Here is a 16,298-nt window from a genome sequence, read left to right on the forward strand (position 1 = left end):
TTGATAATTGCTCAATGGCAAGTTTCTCACTAGATAAAAATTATTTGGACAAATGTATTTACTTTGAAGTCACTTGGTACAACTAAATGAAAAAATCCCAACTCATTAAACAAATTTGAAATATATTTTTCTAAATGAAGGAACACTATTTTGTAAATTCTGATATATGAAGTTTTCAAAAGATTTTCCATTTTTTTTTGTGTTGAGAAATGATCACTGAAAATCCTGTGAGCAAGCTATCAGCATGAGAAGCAAAAGCTGTTTCATTCCAACTATTGCAAAATGGACCAAATGCTAAGATTTTTGCAGCTGAGTTGCTGTCACACTGCACCATAATCCCCCTGGGATTTTCCTTTGGAAAAGGCCATGAAGTTAGAAACGTGAAAAACTAAAAGGCAAGAGTATTGTTGTATCAAGCATCTTGATTTTGTGAAAAGTTTCAAATAAGAAAGGATCAAGACTGAACAAAAACTTTAGGAAACATTTTTCTGTAAGCAAACATTTAAAATGCATTCCTGTCAATATGTTGTATATTTTCTTTCATGACAAATTGTGTCTAATTTGTTCTGGAGGATACATGTATTAACTTGTCTTCCTATTCTTAATTTTACCCAACTCAGATATCCTGAATTTGTTACCTAATTTGCACCAGCATCACTTTTCAAATGAGACTTGGGTAAAGGAAAGATATGAAAAAAACCCTTCCTTTGCCAACTATATATGCTTTTAGATATGTTTTTGCTTCCCAAAATCCAAATCTTAACATGACATTTGTTTTCAGTGTCTTATCTTTTTGACTACCAATCACAGCTTTTGTTTTTATTCACGGCTACATCCTTATTTTATTTCTCCTCTATGTACAATTGATTTTCATGATTACGACTTTCCTGAGGGGCATTATCAATTTACTCATGTCCCACTTGTTCAGTAAACCTAAAAGAAAATTTTTAGGGAAGAAGTGAAATCAGTACCAATTTGCTTTGTTTGAACCATTAATAATCTGCAGTGAATCAGCAGCTGCTATGCCAGCAATCCTTCCTCTGAGGTGGGAATTTCTGAAGCAGGAGAAAATGTAGCAGAAATGGAAACTGCTTTCTTCTCATTTTATAAACTCTCTTTACTCATGAATTGGTGTTTCTATATCATCAGTGTTAAACTTCATATTTCCATCAAATCACATTCTAGATGCTTCCAAACATTTTATTTTCTTAGGCTGGAATACTATTATCACTCAATTTTCCTGACATCCATTGTGATACAAAAGCAATCCCCCTACTTTTAGTTTTTAAAGATAACTACCACCATCAGTCCTCAAAATCCAGTAACATAGAACGAGTAAGAGCAGATCCAAGGTCAAACATATTTAGGAAAAAACTAAGAAGAACCCTATGTTCCTCACTGAAAAATATTATTCAGTGAGGATGTAGGATTCACCTCCTTTGCCATACATGATACTTAGCTGGAAAAGGTATCAAACAGTCTACCAAGACATATGTGATGCTGCAGGCCACTTGCAGGGCTCCTCAAAAATTTATCATGCGTACTAGAAGCTGGTATTTTGAAAACAAAACCAGATTCTGAAAAAATGTCTCAACTACCAAAAACACTCCCCTTTTTTTTTAATTTTGTGAAATACTATTTGTTACTGTACTACTCATGATTAAATAATTTGTTTGCAATGTAAAACAGATCATTTGTATTAAAATAAAAAGCTCGTTGCAAAAATGAGAAGGAAAGAAGTAAAAAAATAGAGGACCGATTAATCCGTAGCTTTTCCAAAAAGAATAGAATTCCATTTCTCTGAATGAATGGTTACCCTGTAAAACCAATTCTTTTTCTAAAAGAAACAAAAGAGAAAGTAATCTTCTTTACTTTTATCACATAAAAGAAAAACCAAAATAATTCAGATTCTGTATTTTTGGCCAAATCAGTATTTAGATACACGACTACAAAGACAATAATATTTAACTATCTATTTATAATGACTCCTTGCAATTTCAATCTCCACAGCCCAGTTAGATAGATGTTACACATTCAGTGAATTTAATGAAGATTTATTTCTAATCTGTAATATGATTGTTTTATTAAGTGAATGCAATTACTTTTTCTTTTTGCTAAAGGATAGAACCTTCTTACAGTTCAGACAAGAATAAAAGTGCTTTCATATGCTCTTTAGTATTAGTCAGTGTAACTACTCTGAAATTTGGTATATGAAATTGAAAATATTTGTGTAAAATAAAGGGAAAGTCAAGCATTTTATCATGTCCTTTCCAACTTAAACAATTCTATTTTTAGCAGGGCCAGGAATACTGGTTTTAAAGTGAAGAAGGGGAGATTCAGACTTGATATAAGAAAGAAATTTTTATAACTAAATTTGTGAAGTGCTGAAATATATTGCCCAGAGATGTGGTAGATTCACAGTCAGGCTGGATGGGGTTTTGAGCAACCTGATCTAATTGAAGATGAAACTACTCATTGCAGGGGGGTTGAATTAGGTGAAATTTACAGCTTCCTTCCAACCCAAACCATTTGATGAGTTGATGATGATTTAATATTTATTATATGTGAAGTTTAGTACATTTTGAATGTGCATGTTTAATATTAGTCTTTTCTAGTTGGTGAGAATGAAAGGCATGTATGAAGAGTCTGGTTTGGTACTTTGCTTTTTTTCTTCTGTTCTCAGTGTTTTGGTTTTTTTTTTTCTTTCAATACTCGTACAATCTTTGAAGCCTCATCCTCCCACTTTAGTGTGTTAGAAAGACACTTTTCCCAGCTTGCTTGTTCTCCTCTATATTCCTCTACTATGTTTCCAGGAGTCTGTGGTGTCACTTTAAAGCAAAAATAAAACAAACACAAAGAAACGTTGGACAAGCAGCTGGGGAAAGCATACATATAATCAAAGGAATGGTTTTGAAATCGGAGGATGGAAATTGCAAAAATTCCAGTCATCATTGCTCAAATTATCGTGATTTGCTGGTGCAATCATAGTAGCTGATTGCCAGCAGCAGCCACTTGGCTGCACATTGACTACAGAAGAGACCTCAGTCAGGACAAATAGGAGTCACATTTTGTCAAATGAGAGTGGCCATAGAATTTCAGATTAAAGTTCCATCTAGTTTGGCAGACAAAGAAAATACCCATGAAATAGAAAGTACAAGACAAATGTGTTCAATATGCACCTCAATCACACTCCTGACCAAATAGCAGAAACAAGTGCAAGTGACTTTCAAAGCTAACTCAAAAATTCAAATACCAAGCAGGAGCAGGACAGCCATCAAGCTGTGTTTGGTTCAAGTAGGAAGATAACCACCACCCAAGCACCAGTGCCCTGCATTTACTCACATACTCTCACTGAGAACATCCACCAGAACTAAGCAGTCACATTCTCAAACACTGGGCATACCACTAATGGTCATTATGCACCAGCCTAGAGAAGCTGTTTTCAGTAGCATGAACAAAAATTACAGCAACCTGATACATCAGCTTTCTTTTGTTCCCACCAGGCCTACAGACATCTCTTCAGAGAGGGATGTCAGAGCTCACCTTCCACTGCTCCTGATCCCTCTTAGTTACATCTTCTTGAAAGACAGGGTGGTGGTGCCCTTAGTATTACCTTTATATATATCTAAGATGCACAAGTTCACACGTGTAAAACCATACAGCATCAAAGGAACTGGAGAAGCACTAAATGCATAAAATCTGGTATCTGCTTTCAGTGTCTTCAAAGAGTTCAAATACTAGGGCTGTTTTTTCCCTAAGCAGCTCCTGCAAATTCACTGTTACCATCCTTAAAGGTTAAACTGCTGGAAGAAGCATATACAGCCAACTACTTCAACCCAACTGCATTAAAACCACAGAAAAACTCAGCTGTTATCACCAGCAAAAATGTTTCCCAGAAAGTCTATTCTTTTCTATCAGTGTACCTCAAACTAACCTAAAATGAGCAGCAATTTCAGTTCTTGTAGGAACATGATGGAGCAAATGAAGCTTTGAGACCTGTCCACTCTTAATTTTTTGTTAAACCAGCATTCTCGGGGAGGAATGACTTTTAAACTCCACACTCAGGTTTTGTTTTAGAGAAACTACAGCATAATCATCTCACTTGGGGGAAGATCAGAATCCATTTTGCCAGATAAAGTAGTAAGAAAAGAATATGTTAACAAATTTTCTCCTTTTCTGCTGTGTCACTGAATAGTATTAGTCAAACCCAGGGCCTTCTAAGAGCACTTTGATCCCCACACAATTGCCTCTGGATGTCTAGGAACACTCTGTCACTTCTGTGGCAGGGCAGTAGCTGGACTATGTTCTTTTCAAGAGTCTCCTTGCAGTGGAACAGGCTTCCTGCACTCTTACACACTCTGTTTTTTTCTCCTGACCTATTCTGCAGTCTAGAAGAACAGTTGTTCTCAAGGGAGGAAGATATTTCTAGCTAAATTTATCATTTATTTTTCAGGAAGTTTAGAGTAAGAACTGAGAACTAAAAGGTAAAGAACCAGTATAATTTTCATGACAATTTCTATTTTTGTTCAGTTATTTTGGGATTTTTGGTTGGTTGGTTTTGGTTTTGGATTTTTGTTGTTTTCCCCCTGGGTATTGAAAACTGATATACATTTTGAATTATTTTACACATATTTTTGGGGTGGATTTTTTTGGTCTTTTTATGGTCTTGATGTGGAATTTCAAAAAGTCAAACAGAAGTTTATTTTAATAATGGTTAACTCTCCTGTTATTACATATATATATAAGTAATTCCTCAAAAATATAAAGCCTTGAATGGTATTGATATCAAACTGTTGACATTTGTAATTCTCCAGCCCCTTCCCCTACAGGCAGCTTTCAGAAAGCCTGTTGCAACATGCACTGGTGTTCTGGCATTCTCATGTAGAGATGACCAATTTCCCCAACACAAGCAAGTACAGCTTTTGAAGTTATGTCAATCTCCCAGTTAAGGATTTTTTTATTTTCTGTGTCTTTGCTCTGATTGCCTGTGCATTACATCAGAATTAAATATGTTTCTCACTGAATGCTGAGGTAAACTAACCTAATTACTAGTTTAATTTACTATTTTTATTCCAACAGTCTTTTATTTCTGTGGGTAAAAAAGATTTGCTAGTTTTTGGTTACTTTCTCTTGCAAGTCTGAACAGAATTTCAATTGTTGTAATTCTTTTGTACACTTAAAATCTCAGTTACTCCCCCAGAGCTCTGTTCCTACAAGCAATTTTATTTTTGATCAATGATTTAATCTACAAATTACAAACCTCCTATTGCAAATCCCTTTATTTTATGCTGACTTTTCATTCTGGAATCTTTCCCTATGGTTTTTGTCCCCTTTCTCTCTATGTGTTCAAAAAAATTTTGAAGCAGCCACCCTGATGAAATTCCAAGATTCTTGCCATTCTCTGTCAAGAGACCATTCTCTGTTCTATTACAGTGGACATTTTTGGGGAAATCTGCAGGTAATTAAGCATTTTTCTGAGACCCAAATTGAAATACCTTATATTAATATCCCAATATTTTTTATGTTATATATTACACTTCCTCATGCAATCAAGGATAAATCTGTTTTGAAAGACAAAGCAGGCTCATTAATGTGCATCTCCTGGCTACCAGGAGACAAACCTTAGTATCTAACCTTGACTAAGATAGCTACTGTGATAAAACAGTTACTTTAATAATTTGGCAAACTCTGGCAAGCTCCACTGAAGCATGTGAAGGACAAAAGCATGATAACACATACCATCACTTTCTTTGCACTTAGAAAGTCTCCTCTAATTTCCCAAAAGGAAACAGTGATATCTTGTGTAAATGAGTTGCTTCAGATGTCCTGAGACTCTTTCTAATGGCTCGTTCATTCTACACCTGAATTGCATACATTGTTTTTTTAATTAGAGAGTATTTCCAGAAAAAAATGCAAGCATATTTTTAACCCTCCTTTTGGGGGCATAAGTGGAAAAAACCCTTTTTTCTTCTCCCAAATGCCTAACAGGAAGATAAAGATGATTATGTGGCCTGCTGTAAAATCTCATCTGAGGTATACAACACCCTGCTGCAAATAAGGCACAGAAATATATGTTTTGAAATGTTGCTGTGAAGCATGAGACAGAAAACTTAAGGTGTCAGGCCAACAGGCTGTCTCATGAAATGAAAGATAAAAGTTACAGAAAATTCTATCTGATGAATAACATTATTCTCAAGATGTGGTTTAACTCACTAAGTGTAAATAAGAATAGTGTAGACATAGGGAGGCTTTTTAAAATACACTTCTACCAAATATAATTTCAATCCCTGGGGAGCAAACCACCTGTTTCAACAGCCGCTTTCCCCAAACTCAAGCACAAGTCAATTGCCAATGAAACTTACTGGCATAATGGAATGTCATCTTTGAGGATGCATTTTCCTCCATTTTTGCAGTATTCTTCAGGACAAGCTGCAAACATAAAGGTAAAAATTGTGATTTCCCCCTCTGTTATATTACATTTGTCATTATCTGATTTTCAAAATGGCAAAATATTCACACCTGTCCTTTTGAGAGCTTAGCACTTCCAAAACTTCTTTTTTTTAGATCTGGACTTGGTGATACAAGTGTGAAGTCATAAGAATATCACAAGCAATGGAGAGGTCTTGAGCTTACTGAAATCCTGATGCTGCACTTGAACAAGCTTCAAATTTTTCTCAAATGAGATTTTCATCTGACTCCAGAAACAGAATTTTTGCCACTTACTTGATTTTCAAACAACGGGAATATATAAAATAAGACCCAAAAGAATTGAACTAATATTTAATTAGTACCTAAGTCTACATTATTAGTAATATAGGGTTTTATAGGTGAACAGACAGTCCTTTGTGACCAACCCTTTTATTAAAGATATTCTGAATTTTAACACTTAAAATCACATTCTCATAAGAATGAGGGAATTCAGGCTTTAAAAGACAAAAGTGTTTAAGTATTTAGTGGTATTCTTTTAAAACCTCTTGATGTCCCTTTACTTGGATTTCCAAATCATCACATTTAGTTTTACTGAAGCTTAGTTTTACATTGCTTTAGCAAGAAAAAACACAAAATAAAAAAATTTAAAAAAAAAAATCCCCTTAATCTTGTCAGTACAAAAAGAACTGGTAATATACTAATTATGCCTAAAGAGTTTTGAATATATGCAAAATGAAATTGTTTATTGCAGCATATAACAGTGCTATTCAGTGTAGACACCTCCAGTTTCAGGATTAAATTTTGAAAATTGCATTACTTACTTAAAAGTACTGCTTTCTGAAAAAATAGTGGAAGATTTTTAAATTTCTGTTATGCATGTCTACTAGTTTATGTTCTATATTCTTTTATATTGAATTAATTTCAGAATAAATTCCTTTTAATTTAAAATATTTTTTAAAAATCAAATTTACCAAGTATGAATTCTCTCAACATTATAGATGTGGTATTTTTTAATGTTGAAGTATGATTCCTTCTCTCACATGAGCAACCTGGGCTTGTGAAGGTGTCCCTGGCCAAGGCAGGGGCATTGCAAATTTGTGATCTTTAAGGTCTCTTCCAACCCAAACCATTTCAAGATGCTATGAGAGATAGTGAACACAATACTTGTGCTCAGATTTCACTCCCAAAGAAATTTGTGGATGCCTCCTACCAAGAAGTGTTTGTAAAAATTTTAGTTTGTGAATAGACATTTAATATATTACAATGAATTATATCATTGCAATGCATATGTGTTGTGACTTTTATTACATAACTCATAAAAATTATAAAAAGAGTGAGTTAAATTCTCAGCTAATGCAACTTGAGCAAAGCTGACAGAGTACTGTCAGCACAGAACTGGTCAAGAGTTTATCTGTCTTGGGGAAGAGCTGCAGTACCTCTCTGTAATTGAAGGGGACATTTTGAATCTAGATTAAATTATTTATATCACCATCCTCTACGTATTTGTTAGATTTTGTTAATAAAAATCTAATTCACATTGAATTTGTATTATTGTCCTCTACTTTTTTTCTCTACCATTTACCTACTACAAATCAAACCTGAATATTTTGTCAAACACACTGTGTTAAAACAAATGCTATTTAGTTTATTTTCCAACCTGAATTTGTAATACACTTGGAAAAAATACAAACTACAAACCCACAAATAAGCAATCCTTTTACTCAACAATATGGGTTAACTCAACTGGCTAAATCAAGGGAACTCTTTTAAAGTATACTACAAAGGGGGATTTGGGTTTTTTTGAGCAATACATTTATATGGTAAGAAACACCCCTTATGAAGATATTAAGATTTTAAGCATATTATTCTTCATCTTTTTCTCACTTTCCTCTGTCATACATTCATCAGGAAAATTCACGCTTAATATAATTTGAAAAAGTTTTAGCAGAGGAACCTCAGTCAAGTTTGAGGACTGCCAAAACATTCAGTAGGAAATAACTACACTTTCTTTGTTTCAAATGATAGTTTTATGCAAAGCTAAATACCTGAACAGCCAGACTCATCAAGGCTGGAATCAATGCAGTCTGCCACTCCGTCACAGCGCTGGGAGAGTGGGATACATTCATTGGTTGAAGCACATAACAAAGAGCCATTGGAACACTCTTTAATGGCTGAAATGAAAAGTATCATGGTCGTTATCATCAGCTGTATTTTTTTTCTCATTGTTCAAAAACTAGCAGAAAACTTGATTCATACTGGAGGGTACAAACTTGCATCTGTGTGACCTCTCCGAGCTTTCATCTTCAAAGACATGCAACTTTACTACTGAGATGCTAAATAAGTAAACAAATACAGAGCACAGATGGTACAGAAACCAAATTTTCCCATGTAATATTTGTGAAGGAGTGCATATTATCTCACAATGTTGAGAGTGTATACTGCAGAATCCCAAAGAAAACCCATTAAAAAGATATCAGCAAACATAATTAACTCTCATTCAGAAACTAGTTTCAAAATGATGGAATCTATTTGTTTACACATTATTTTAACACATTACAGAGGTATCAGTCATAGAAATGGACCTAATGGTTGAAAATTTTGCAGTTAAGGACAATGACACAAAGTTACTGGTGCTGAAGTAAAGAATATAAAGACCACATGGAGGCACTAAAACCAGTAAATATATAAAAATAAAAATATCCAATTTTCATCTATATTTAATTTTCCAGGTGCAAATTAAACCAGTAGAAGGTATAATGATATCACAGCCACTTTGAAAGAATAAAATTTTTAATATTTCATAGGTATTTAACACTTAGCAAAACTACAAGTGATACATTTTTTGTGCACTATGGAAAACTGAGAAATTACTTTTTATTTATTGCTATTAGCACTTCAGTCAGGTGGAAAAGGACATTACTTTTTATTCATTGCTATTAGCAATTCAGTAAGGTGGAAAAGGACATTGGTCTGTGGAAAACTAATGTCTACATCCCACTGGTGTTAATATGTTTGTTTTACACCCTTAGTATTGTAATCAGGCAAATAAAAGACTAAATAGGTGAGGTAGTATACCCTTCACTAAAACTGTCAGCAAGAAGAGAGACAGTCAAGTAGAACATCTTTAACTGAAAAACAGTTCCAGAATTTTTTTTTGTTAAATGCAACAAAATTCATTAGTATGTATAAAAACATTATTAGCATAATATTGTACAAGCTAACTGCTATGTGAACTCCACAGGAAATTCTGTCTGTATAAATCCCTAAGTTGCAAAGAAAAGCATTTCTGTGGTAGAAATAGTGTTTTTATTAGGGACTGGACCAATGGTTTTTTGTTTGGTGGGGTTTTTTTGTCCTGGCCTCCTTTAGGGCTTTATCCTTAATCTCTGCAAGATGCATTTTGACAACAAGTCCTTATCACAGAAGAAAACTTTCCCTGATGAATTCCTGAATTCAGAACCCAGAACATTTTTGTTCTACACTTAGATAGTGTGAAATGTTTTGTTTTGCACTTAAATGAATAAAATTGCTATGGGACCCAAAATGGAAAGTGTCAGTAATTCCTAAACTGAAGTTTTCTAAAATGAACAGGTAGATTTGATCTGCACCAAGAAAAAAAAAAAAAAAAACCTATCCAAAATCCAAAAAAATGAATCCCCACTTTCAATCTGTGCTATTACTAAAGTACACATAGGTTGGAGTTACTAGCAAAACAATCAATTTTATAGATCATGCATAAATTTCAATAAAAGAATGAAATTTCTGAGATATTTACTTTTTGTCTCTGACCTTCCCCATTTGACAAACTTCTATGGGTTTTTACCTGTTAAAAGTAGGAAGCTAAAGATTAAATGCTGTGCTCTCATGGCATACACAGCTGGATCTCTGCACCAGCTGTGACACTAATCAGCTTTCCACTGATTTAATTCCAAACTAGCACAAATAATTTTCTTTTTGCTTTGCCTTCTTCTTTGCTTTGCTTTGCTTCTCTGAATTATCTTCTTCAGTGGAGAAACGCGAATTGCTACTTCTGTATTTCTAACTTATACTATCAAGGGTTACATGTTTATTTACTATGAACCAAATTTTGGAGTAACAATGAATTACAGACTTGACAATATTTCCTTCAGATTGAGAACCCCAAAGTTGTGAAATATCTATGGAGAATATTTGTTCTTTGAATAGTCTAGGATTTAATTTCTTCCTAATCTCTGGGTTTTGTTTTGAAGTCAAAGCAGTAAAATAAACAAAACAAAGAAATATCTCAGTTGTTTGGGTAATACACAAAATCATGGGAATCATTTGGCTTTCAAATTTTGAGGTTCCACATCAGCTTCTGTGGTGTGGAGTTGGGATGTGCATGTAATAGAACATGCATAGACATCTCTGCCAGAGGACAGGTTGAGAAGGAAACCAGGTCAAATGAAGACTAACCATGAGAGGTTTATTGGAAGAAAGGAACATGCAGAATTTCTACATGTCTTTGGGGTATGTAGAATTTAACATCAACGTTATCTCCAAAATCATGTCTTCTGCCAACAAAACCACAGAGTTCACTTCAAAACAAAAGACTTACACAGATAGTCTTTCAAATCCATGCCAGTTTGGTAAACTACTTTGCTAAATTAAATGGCACGTGCAATAGCCTGGATTTATATTTGTAGATTTGATAAAAAATATTAAAGAACATGAATTTCTAATCCACTGGAAACTGATATTTTTTACCAAGTTTTTTTCCTATCTGATAAGGATGAGAAAAATGTTAAAAAAGTTTTAAAGCATGACAGTTTAAGGAAGAAAAATGTTTCTATGTAAAAAGCCTTTTTTCCCTTTTTATTTGTGTAGGTAATTATTTTGAAATTCTTGGAATGAAGCATTTGGCCTCAGTTCACCTGCTAAAAATGAAATATTTTTAAATGGCAGACACTCACTTTTGTGTCTATTTGTTTCAGATGCTTCTCCGTGGCATCTCATTGCGGTTACATTTCAAAGCCTATTGACCTTGTGTTTTGTTTGTGAGCCCTTTTCCTTGCTTGAGGGGGAGATTGCTGCTATTTCATGAACAGACTTGATTTCAAAATGCTTGAAAGGTCAGGACGGCCTTAAATGTTACTGAATAACAGAATTGCAGAGGCCAATCTTTCTGTCATATCATGGTCAGAGGTTACAGAGACAATGCAAATGCAGCTGACTGATTTAAGGTAAAAATGTGGAAATGCTTGTAAATATTTACAGAATCACAACTGCAGTTTTTTTGAACATTTACTAAATTATAGCAAGGAAATTAAAATGCATAAGCAAAATTATTTAGAAATGTAAAGCATCACTGCAAATAATGCATTATATGTGACGCAAATACGGATTGATTTGACAAAGTGTCCTGGGATGACGTTATGATGCTTGTATCCCCATTTGTGTGTGCTGTTTATGCTGTATATTATGTTCTGTGCCTTCAAGATTGGCTCTGAAGAGTGAAAGTTTTGTTTTGGTTTCTTATCAAGTGCTCCCCCACAGCTGGCAGGACACAGAGACGGGACAGTACATAGTGCTGCTTTTGCTTTTTGCCTGGTGCCCCACTTTGGGGATTCTCTCCCAAATTGCCCTAAACCAGGACACAAGGGAATGATGAATTTTATACTAAACTTCACTGTGTTGCTCTTTTTTTCCCCTAAAACACCACTGGTTTGGGCAGGTAAGTTACCATTGCCATAACCACCACCATGGACGTAACTTACGGCAGCCAGCTTCATCTTCGCTGAGGCGGCAGTCAGGCACCCCATCGCACAGCAGGAGGGATGGGACACAGCCCTGGGAAGGACACAGGAACTCTGTGGCCTTGCAGGAGCCTGGGGATGTGGTGGGCATCTCCACAGGGCAGCTCATCTCATCACTTCCATCCGTGCAATCTTCCACCCCGTCGCACCGCGCAGCGAGGGACAAACACTGCTGCACGTACGCGCACGGGAACTCGTCACCACTGCAGGTGGGAGGATGGGGACCAGCTGGTCCTACAAGAGGAAAAGGAATGTTTAGGGATTCTGTTCTTTCAGCAGTCATTCAATCTGCCTTTGAGATAGACAGGAACTGCTGGGAATGCAGCTGATTTTGGTTACTTAACTCCAAAAAAAGGAACCCAAATTTCATAAAACCACAGCTCCTAAGTGCAAAACACAGTACTAAAAACGTTTTGCCTCATATTAACTCCATTGTTTTTGTTGTAACATTTTGCTTCTAAATCACAAGTTCAGCATTTATTTTAATCCTATTACTTCTTTTGCCATGTACACATAGCAGGTTTAATACCAAAATAGTAATAAACCTTGTCTGGAAAGTCTTAAAATAGCCCCCAAGTTATAAATTTAAGTTAAATTAAGGAAAAGATATTTATAAAGTAACAATAAAATCTTTTACTGATCTGGTTTATTATTACTGACTCTTTAGCTCAGCTTGATATGATAGAGAATTAAATTTAAAAAATACCAGATAGGCTTCCAGGATACATGTAAGAAAAATGTGGTTTTTATTTTTGAAGTTTAACAAATTCAGAGAGCTGACAAAAAATAAATAAATGAATGAATGAATGAATGAATGAATGAATGAATGAAAGAAAGAAATAAAATACTCCATGCTTACTTTCATTGATGGAAGAAGATACTGGGGAAAGCTTTTTGTGATCATGTTTATAAGTAAATTGTCTCAGACACCAAAGTCTTTCTTTTTTCCTATGAACACCATTGCAAGTGAATTTTACCAGTGGAAGCATAAGGTTTATTTGTGGAAAACTAATTTCTAAGAAGCTAGCTGTGCTAATGTTGTGTTCTTTCTAGCATCAACATCTCCCAGGGAAGCAATGTGATGGATTCCTGTACTTTTTATGTGCAGGGAAAAGAGAAAAATCTCCAGAGTTTAGCTCCATACTTTTAATCTTTCTAGGTCAATTTGTAGCAGCTGGTTAAAAAATATAATATCATCATTAGAGACAAGGTAAGACAAATTATTGCCACTTTCTCCGTAAAAGACAGGAGGGAGGAATGACAAAAAGTCATGGATGGGTTCCATCTTGTCTTTTGAAGAGGTGCAAGAGTTGTTCTCTGGCCTCAGATGTCCAATGTTACTGCTGTATTAAGGCATGACACTGTAAAGGGGTGACTGGGTTTTGGCATGGTTTATGACTTTTAATCCACTGGTCATATCAGTTTGTTTGTGTATTCTGCTATACCAGCCTGGGGTTTTACAGCATGAGGGCTTTGTTAAAACATGCTCAGTTTCAAGGATACCACCATCATAAATAAAAATAGTTTTTTGTACAAATAAATGAACTGGTAATGCATTCAGATGAACAGAATACTAGCATTATTTTACCATCCAGCTGCGTGTGAAGCAGCTAAAAAAGAAAATACAGATGTTTAATACAGATGCTGTATAGATTAGAAATTTTTGATTTTCAAGTTGACTTTATATCAGAACATCATAATTGAAAAGCTTCATACAATAGAACATGCCTAATAATATTTCATGCCTCTAATGTTAAATTAAATCTTTCTACTAGAAAAATATATTTGATTCACTGGATAGAATGTAAACATAAAATAACAAAAATTTTTATTGGCTCAGTGAAAATAATAACCTGGTGATCTTCATCCTGTTTATATTCAGAATTATGCCATGCATACCTCAAAGATGTGAACTTTTACATGGGATTGAAAAGATTGTGGTTTCACATGTGTTTTATAAATGTGTTAGTCTAAAAAAATCTATACTACTTTCAAAGGCTTATGGAAGTTGGTTTTAGGTAGTTGATAGTAGACATTCAGATCACATAGTGGATTGATTTTGTAGATTAAAACTATTCTAGATTTTGCATTTTTTTTCTACTTTGGTCCTGTACTTTACCAGATAATAATAGTAGCCCATGAAAATGCTGAATTTTGTTTGTCATATAGAAACTATATATCAGGCCATGATCCTGCCAAGATACTGATGAAATATTGGGAAAACATATTTCTCTCTCCATTGATACAGAACTAGTACTGTCAAATCTTGAACAGTGGAGTAAAAAAATTGGTTTTTAGTTTCAGTTTGCATTTGCTCTGGGAAAAAATAAAAAAGAATGATTATATTTGAAAGTACTTTCTTTTCTTTCTATTTTTGACCCTTTCCTCACAGTGCCTAGGGGGCATTTAGGCAGTGAAAATGACTTAAGCTGCAGTCAGTTCTGCTTATACACATTCTTTTGTCCTTGCATAGTCCTGTGTTAGCTTTTCTGTATTTGCTCTGATGCTATGGAAATTAACCACACACAGATACAATATATTTGACTTTGCTGTGGTTGCCTGTTTATACTGCAGGAAAGATTGCATTTATAATACATTTGTGAGAATTTCTAACCCAGTTTAATTTCTTGTTCTTGATACGTTTATTCACATGCTTCTACCCAAATTTGTTCTGCAAACTGGAATCCCCTCTTAAACTCTGTTATGAATCTGGCCTTGAGTTTAAAACTATTTTCAGACTTTTGTAACTCTGATCAGTTTAGCTTTATGATCCCTATCATATAATGAGCTTATGCCTGTAAATAATCCTGTGCCAAAATCAGTATTTAGGTAAATGCTTGAATGTTCTTTTTGAATGGGGATGATTATTAATCTATTATTATTATTATTATTATTATTATTAAGATTATTTTCTATGATTATTTTCTATTACTATTTCTGTCATTATTCCCTCTGATTGCTAGAAAATAATTTTTAGGATGAAATTCTTCCTGATTTGCATAGCAATTATACTAGAGTGTGCAATATTCACCAAGGGCAGCAAAGATGTGTCCAGGTGGAGTAAGGTGTAGGGTTAACCAGGGGTCTTATTGAGGTCTGTTTTATATTTGCACTACATTAAAAAAAATCCAAAGTCATACCATGAAATAAATAAAATCCTTTTAGATCAGAACAGTGCATGAGAGGAGAATATATTGCAAAGCCCATAGGAGTATCCCTTGCTTATTAACTCAAGTGATATGTTAATTAGTTCACGTGTTTGGTTTCAGATACAATAGAAAAATTGTGCTGTGGTTGGCATTCTATAAAAAAGTTGTTATTGTCATGGTCTGCCAAAACTCTACCCCAAAATTCAATCTATTTTCTTTACATAAAGTAGTCTATAAATGTTTTTCGTAATTATAAATTAAATGTGCCTGGTAAAAATTTTGAAAATTCATAAAAACATTAATTTGTACAAAGCTAACAACCAAAAATAACTAATTAAGAATTTGCAAATGTAGAAAATAAATAACTAATTCCAACTGAAATCTCCAGCAACATTAATGCAAAACTAATTACTTGTATTCAAAGCTACTCTCTATGTAATTATTTATTTTAAGCTGATCATTGCAGTATCTGCTACTGACACATTTCCTTCTAAAAAGTGGGAATATTCATTCTGTTTTCTTGACACTGTGAAGAATTAAACTAAGGTGTTAACACTACAATGTGGTTTGCAGTGAAAAATGAGCTGGCACCAATGAGAGGCTCCTCAGAAACACCCTCCATGTGCTGACTCACACAGTAGTGCACTCACACAATTTAGCAATAGAAACTAACTTTAAACTTAGGCATATTTGTGAACCTAATATTTTCCTCTTGTACGTATATATGAAAGTCATTTAAACAGCAGAATCTGAAATGAAGCCTTTTCAATGCAAATTGGACCATTTGTGGCCCTCACATCCTTTCTGTCACTTAATATTGTTTGATTCAACTATTGCCTGACACTGGCATGCCAAGTAAATGTTTCCCTCACCTTTTCCAAATGCAGAAAAGATGTTCCCAAGGCAGCACTCATCTCCTGAGTGCTGTGTGACTCTCATTTTCAGA

The 16,298-nt window shown here is 34.4% G+C and overlaps 1 protein-coding gene across 1 annotated transcript in view; it reads right to left on the bottom strand.

The window, feature by feature from the left end:
* MALRD1 (MAM and LDL receptor class A domain containing 1) overlaps window positions 1-16,298 on the bottom strand; it is a 235,075-nt gene that overhangs the window by 37,868 nt on the left and 180,909 nt on the right. The window contains exons 33-35 of the mRNA XM_059869616.1: window positions 12,165-12,437; window positions 8,475-8,600; window positions 6,363-6,429 (exon numbers count right to left, since the gene is read on the bottom strand). Of these exons, the coding sequence (XP_059725599.1) occupies window positions 6,363-6,429; window positions 8,475-8,600; window positions 12,165-12,437 (466 nt within the window). The remainder of the gene's footprint in view (window positions 1-6,362; window positions 6,430-8,474; window positions 8,601-12,164; window positions 12,438-16,298) is intronic.

This window comes from Haemorhous mexicanus, chromosome 1 (genome assembly GCF_027477595.1).
Source record: "Haemorhous mexicanus isolate bHaeMex1 chromosome 1, bHaeMex1.pri, whole genome shotgun sequence".
NCBI lineage: Eukaryota > Metazoa > Chordata > Aves > Passeriformes > Fringillidae > Haemorhous > Haemorhous mexicanus.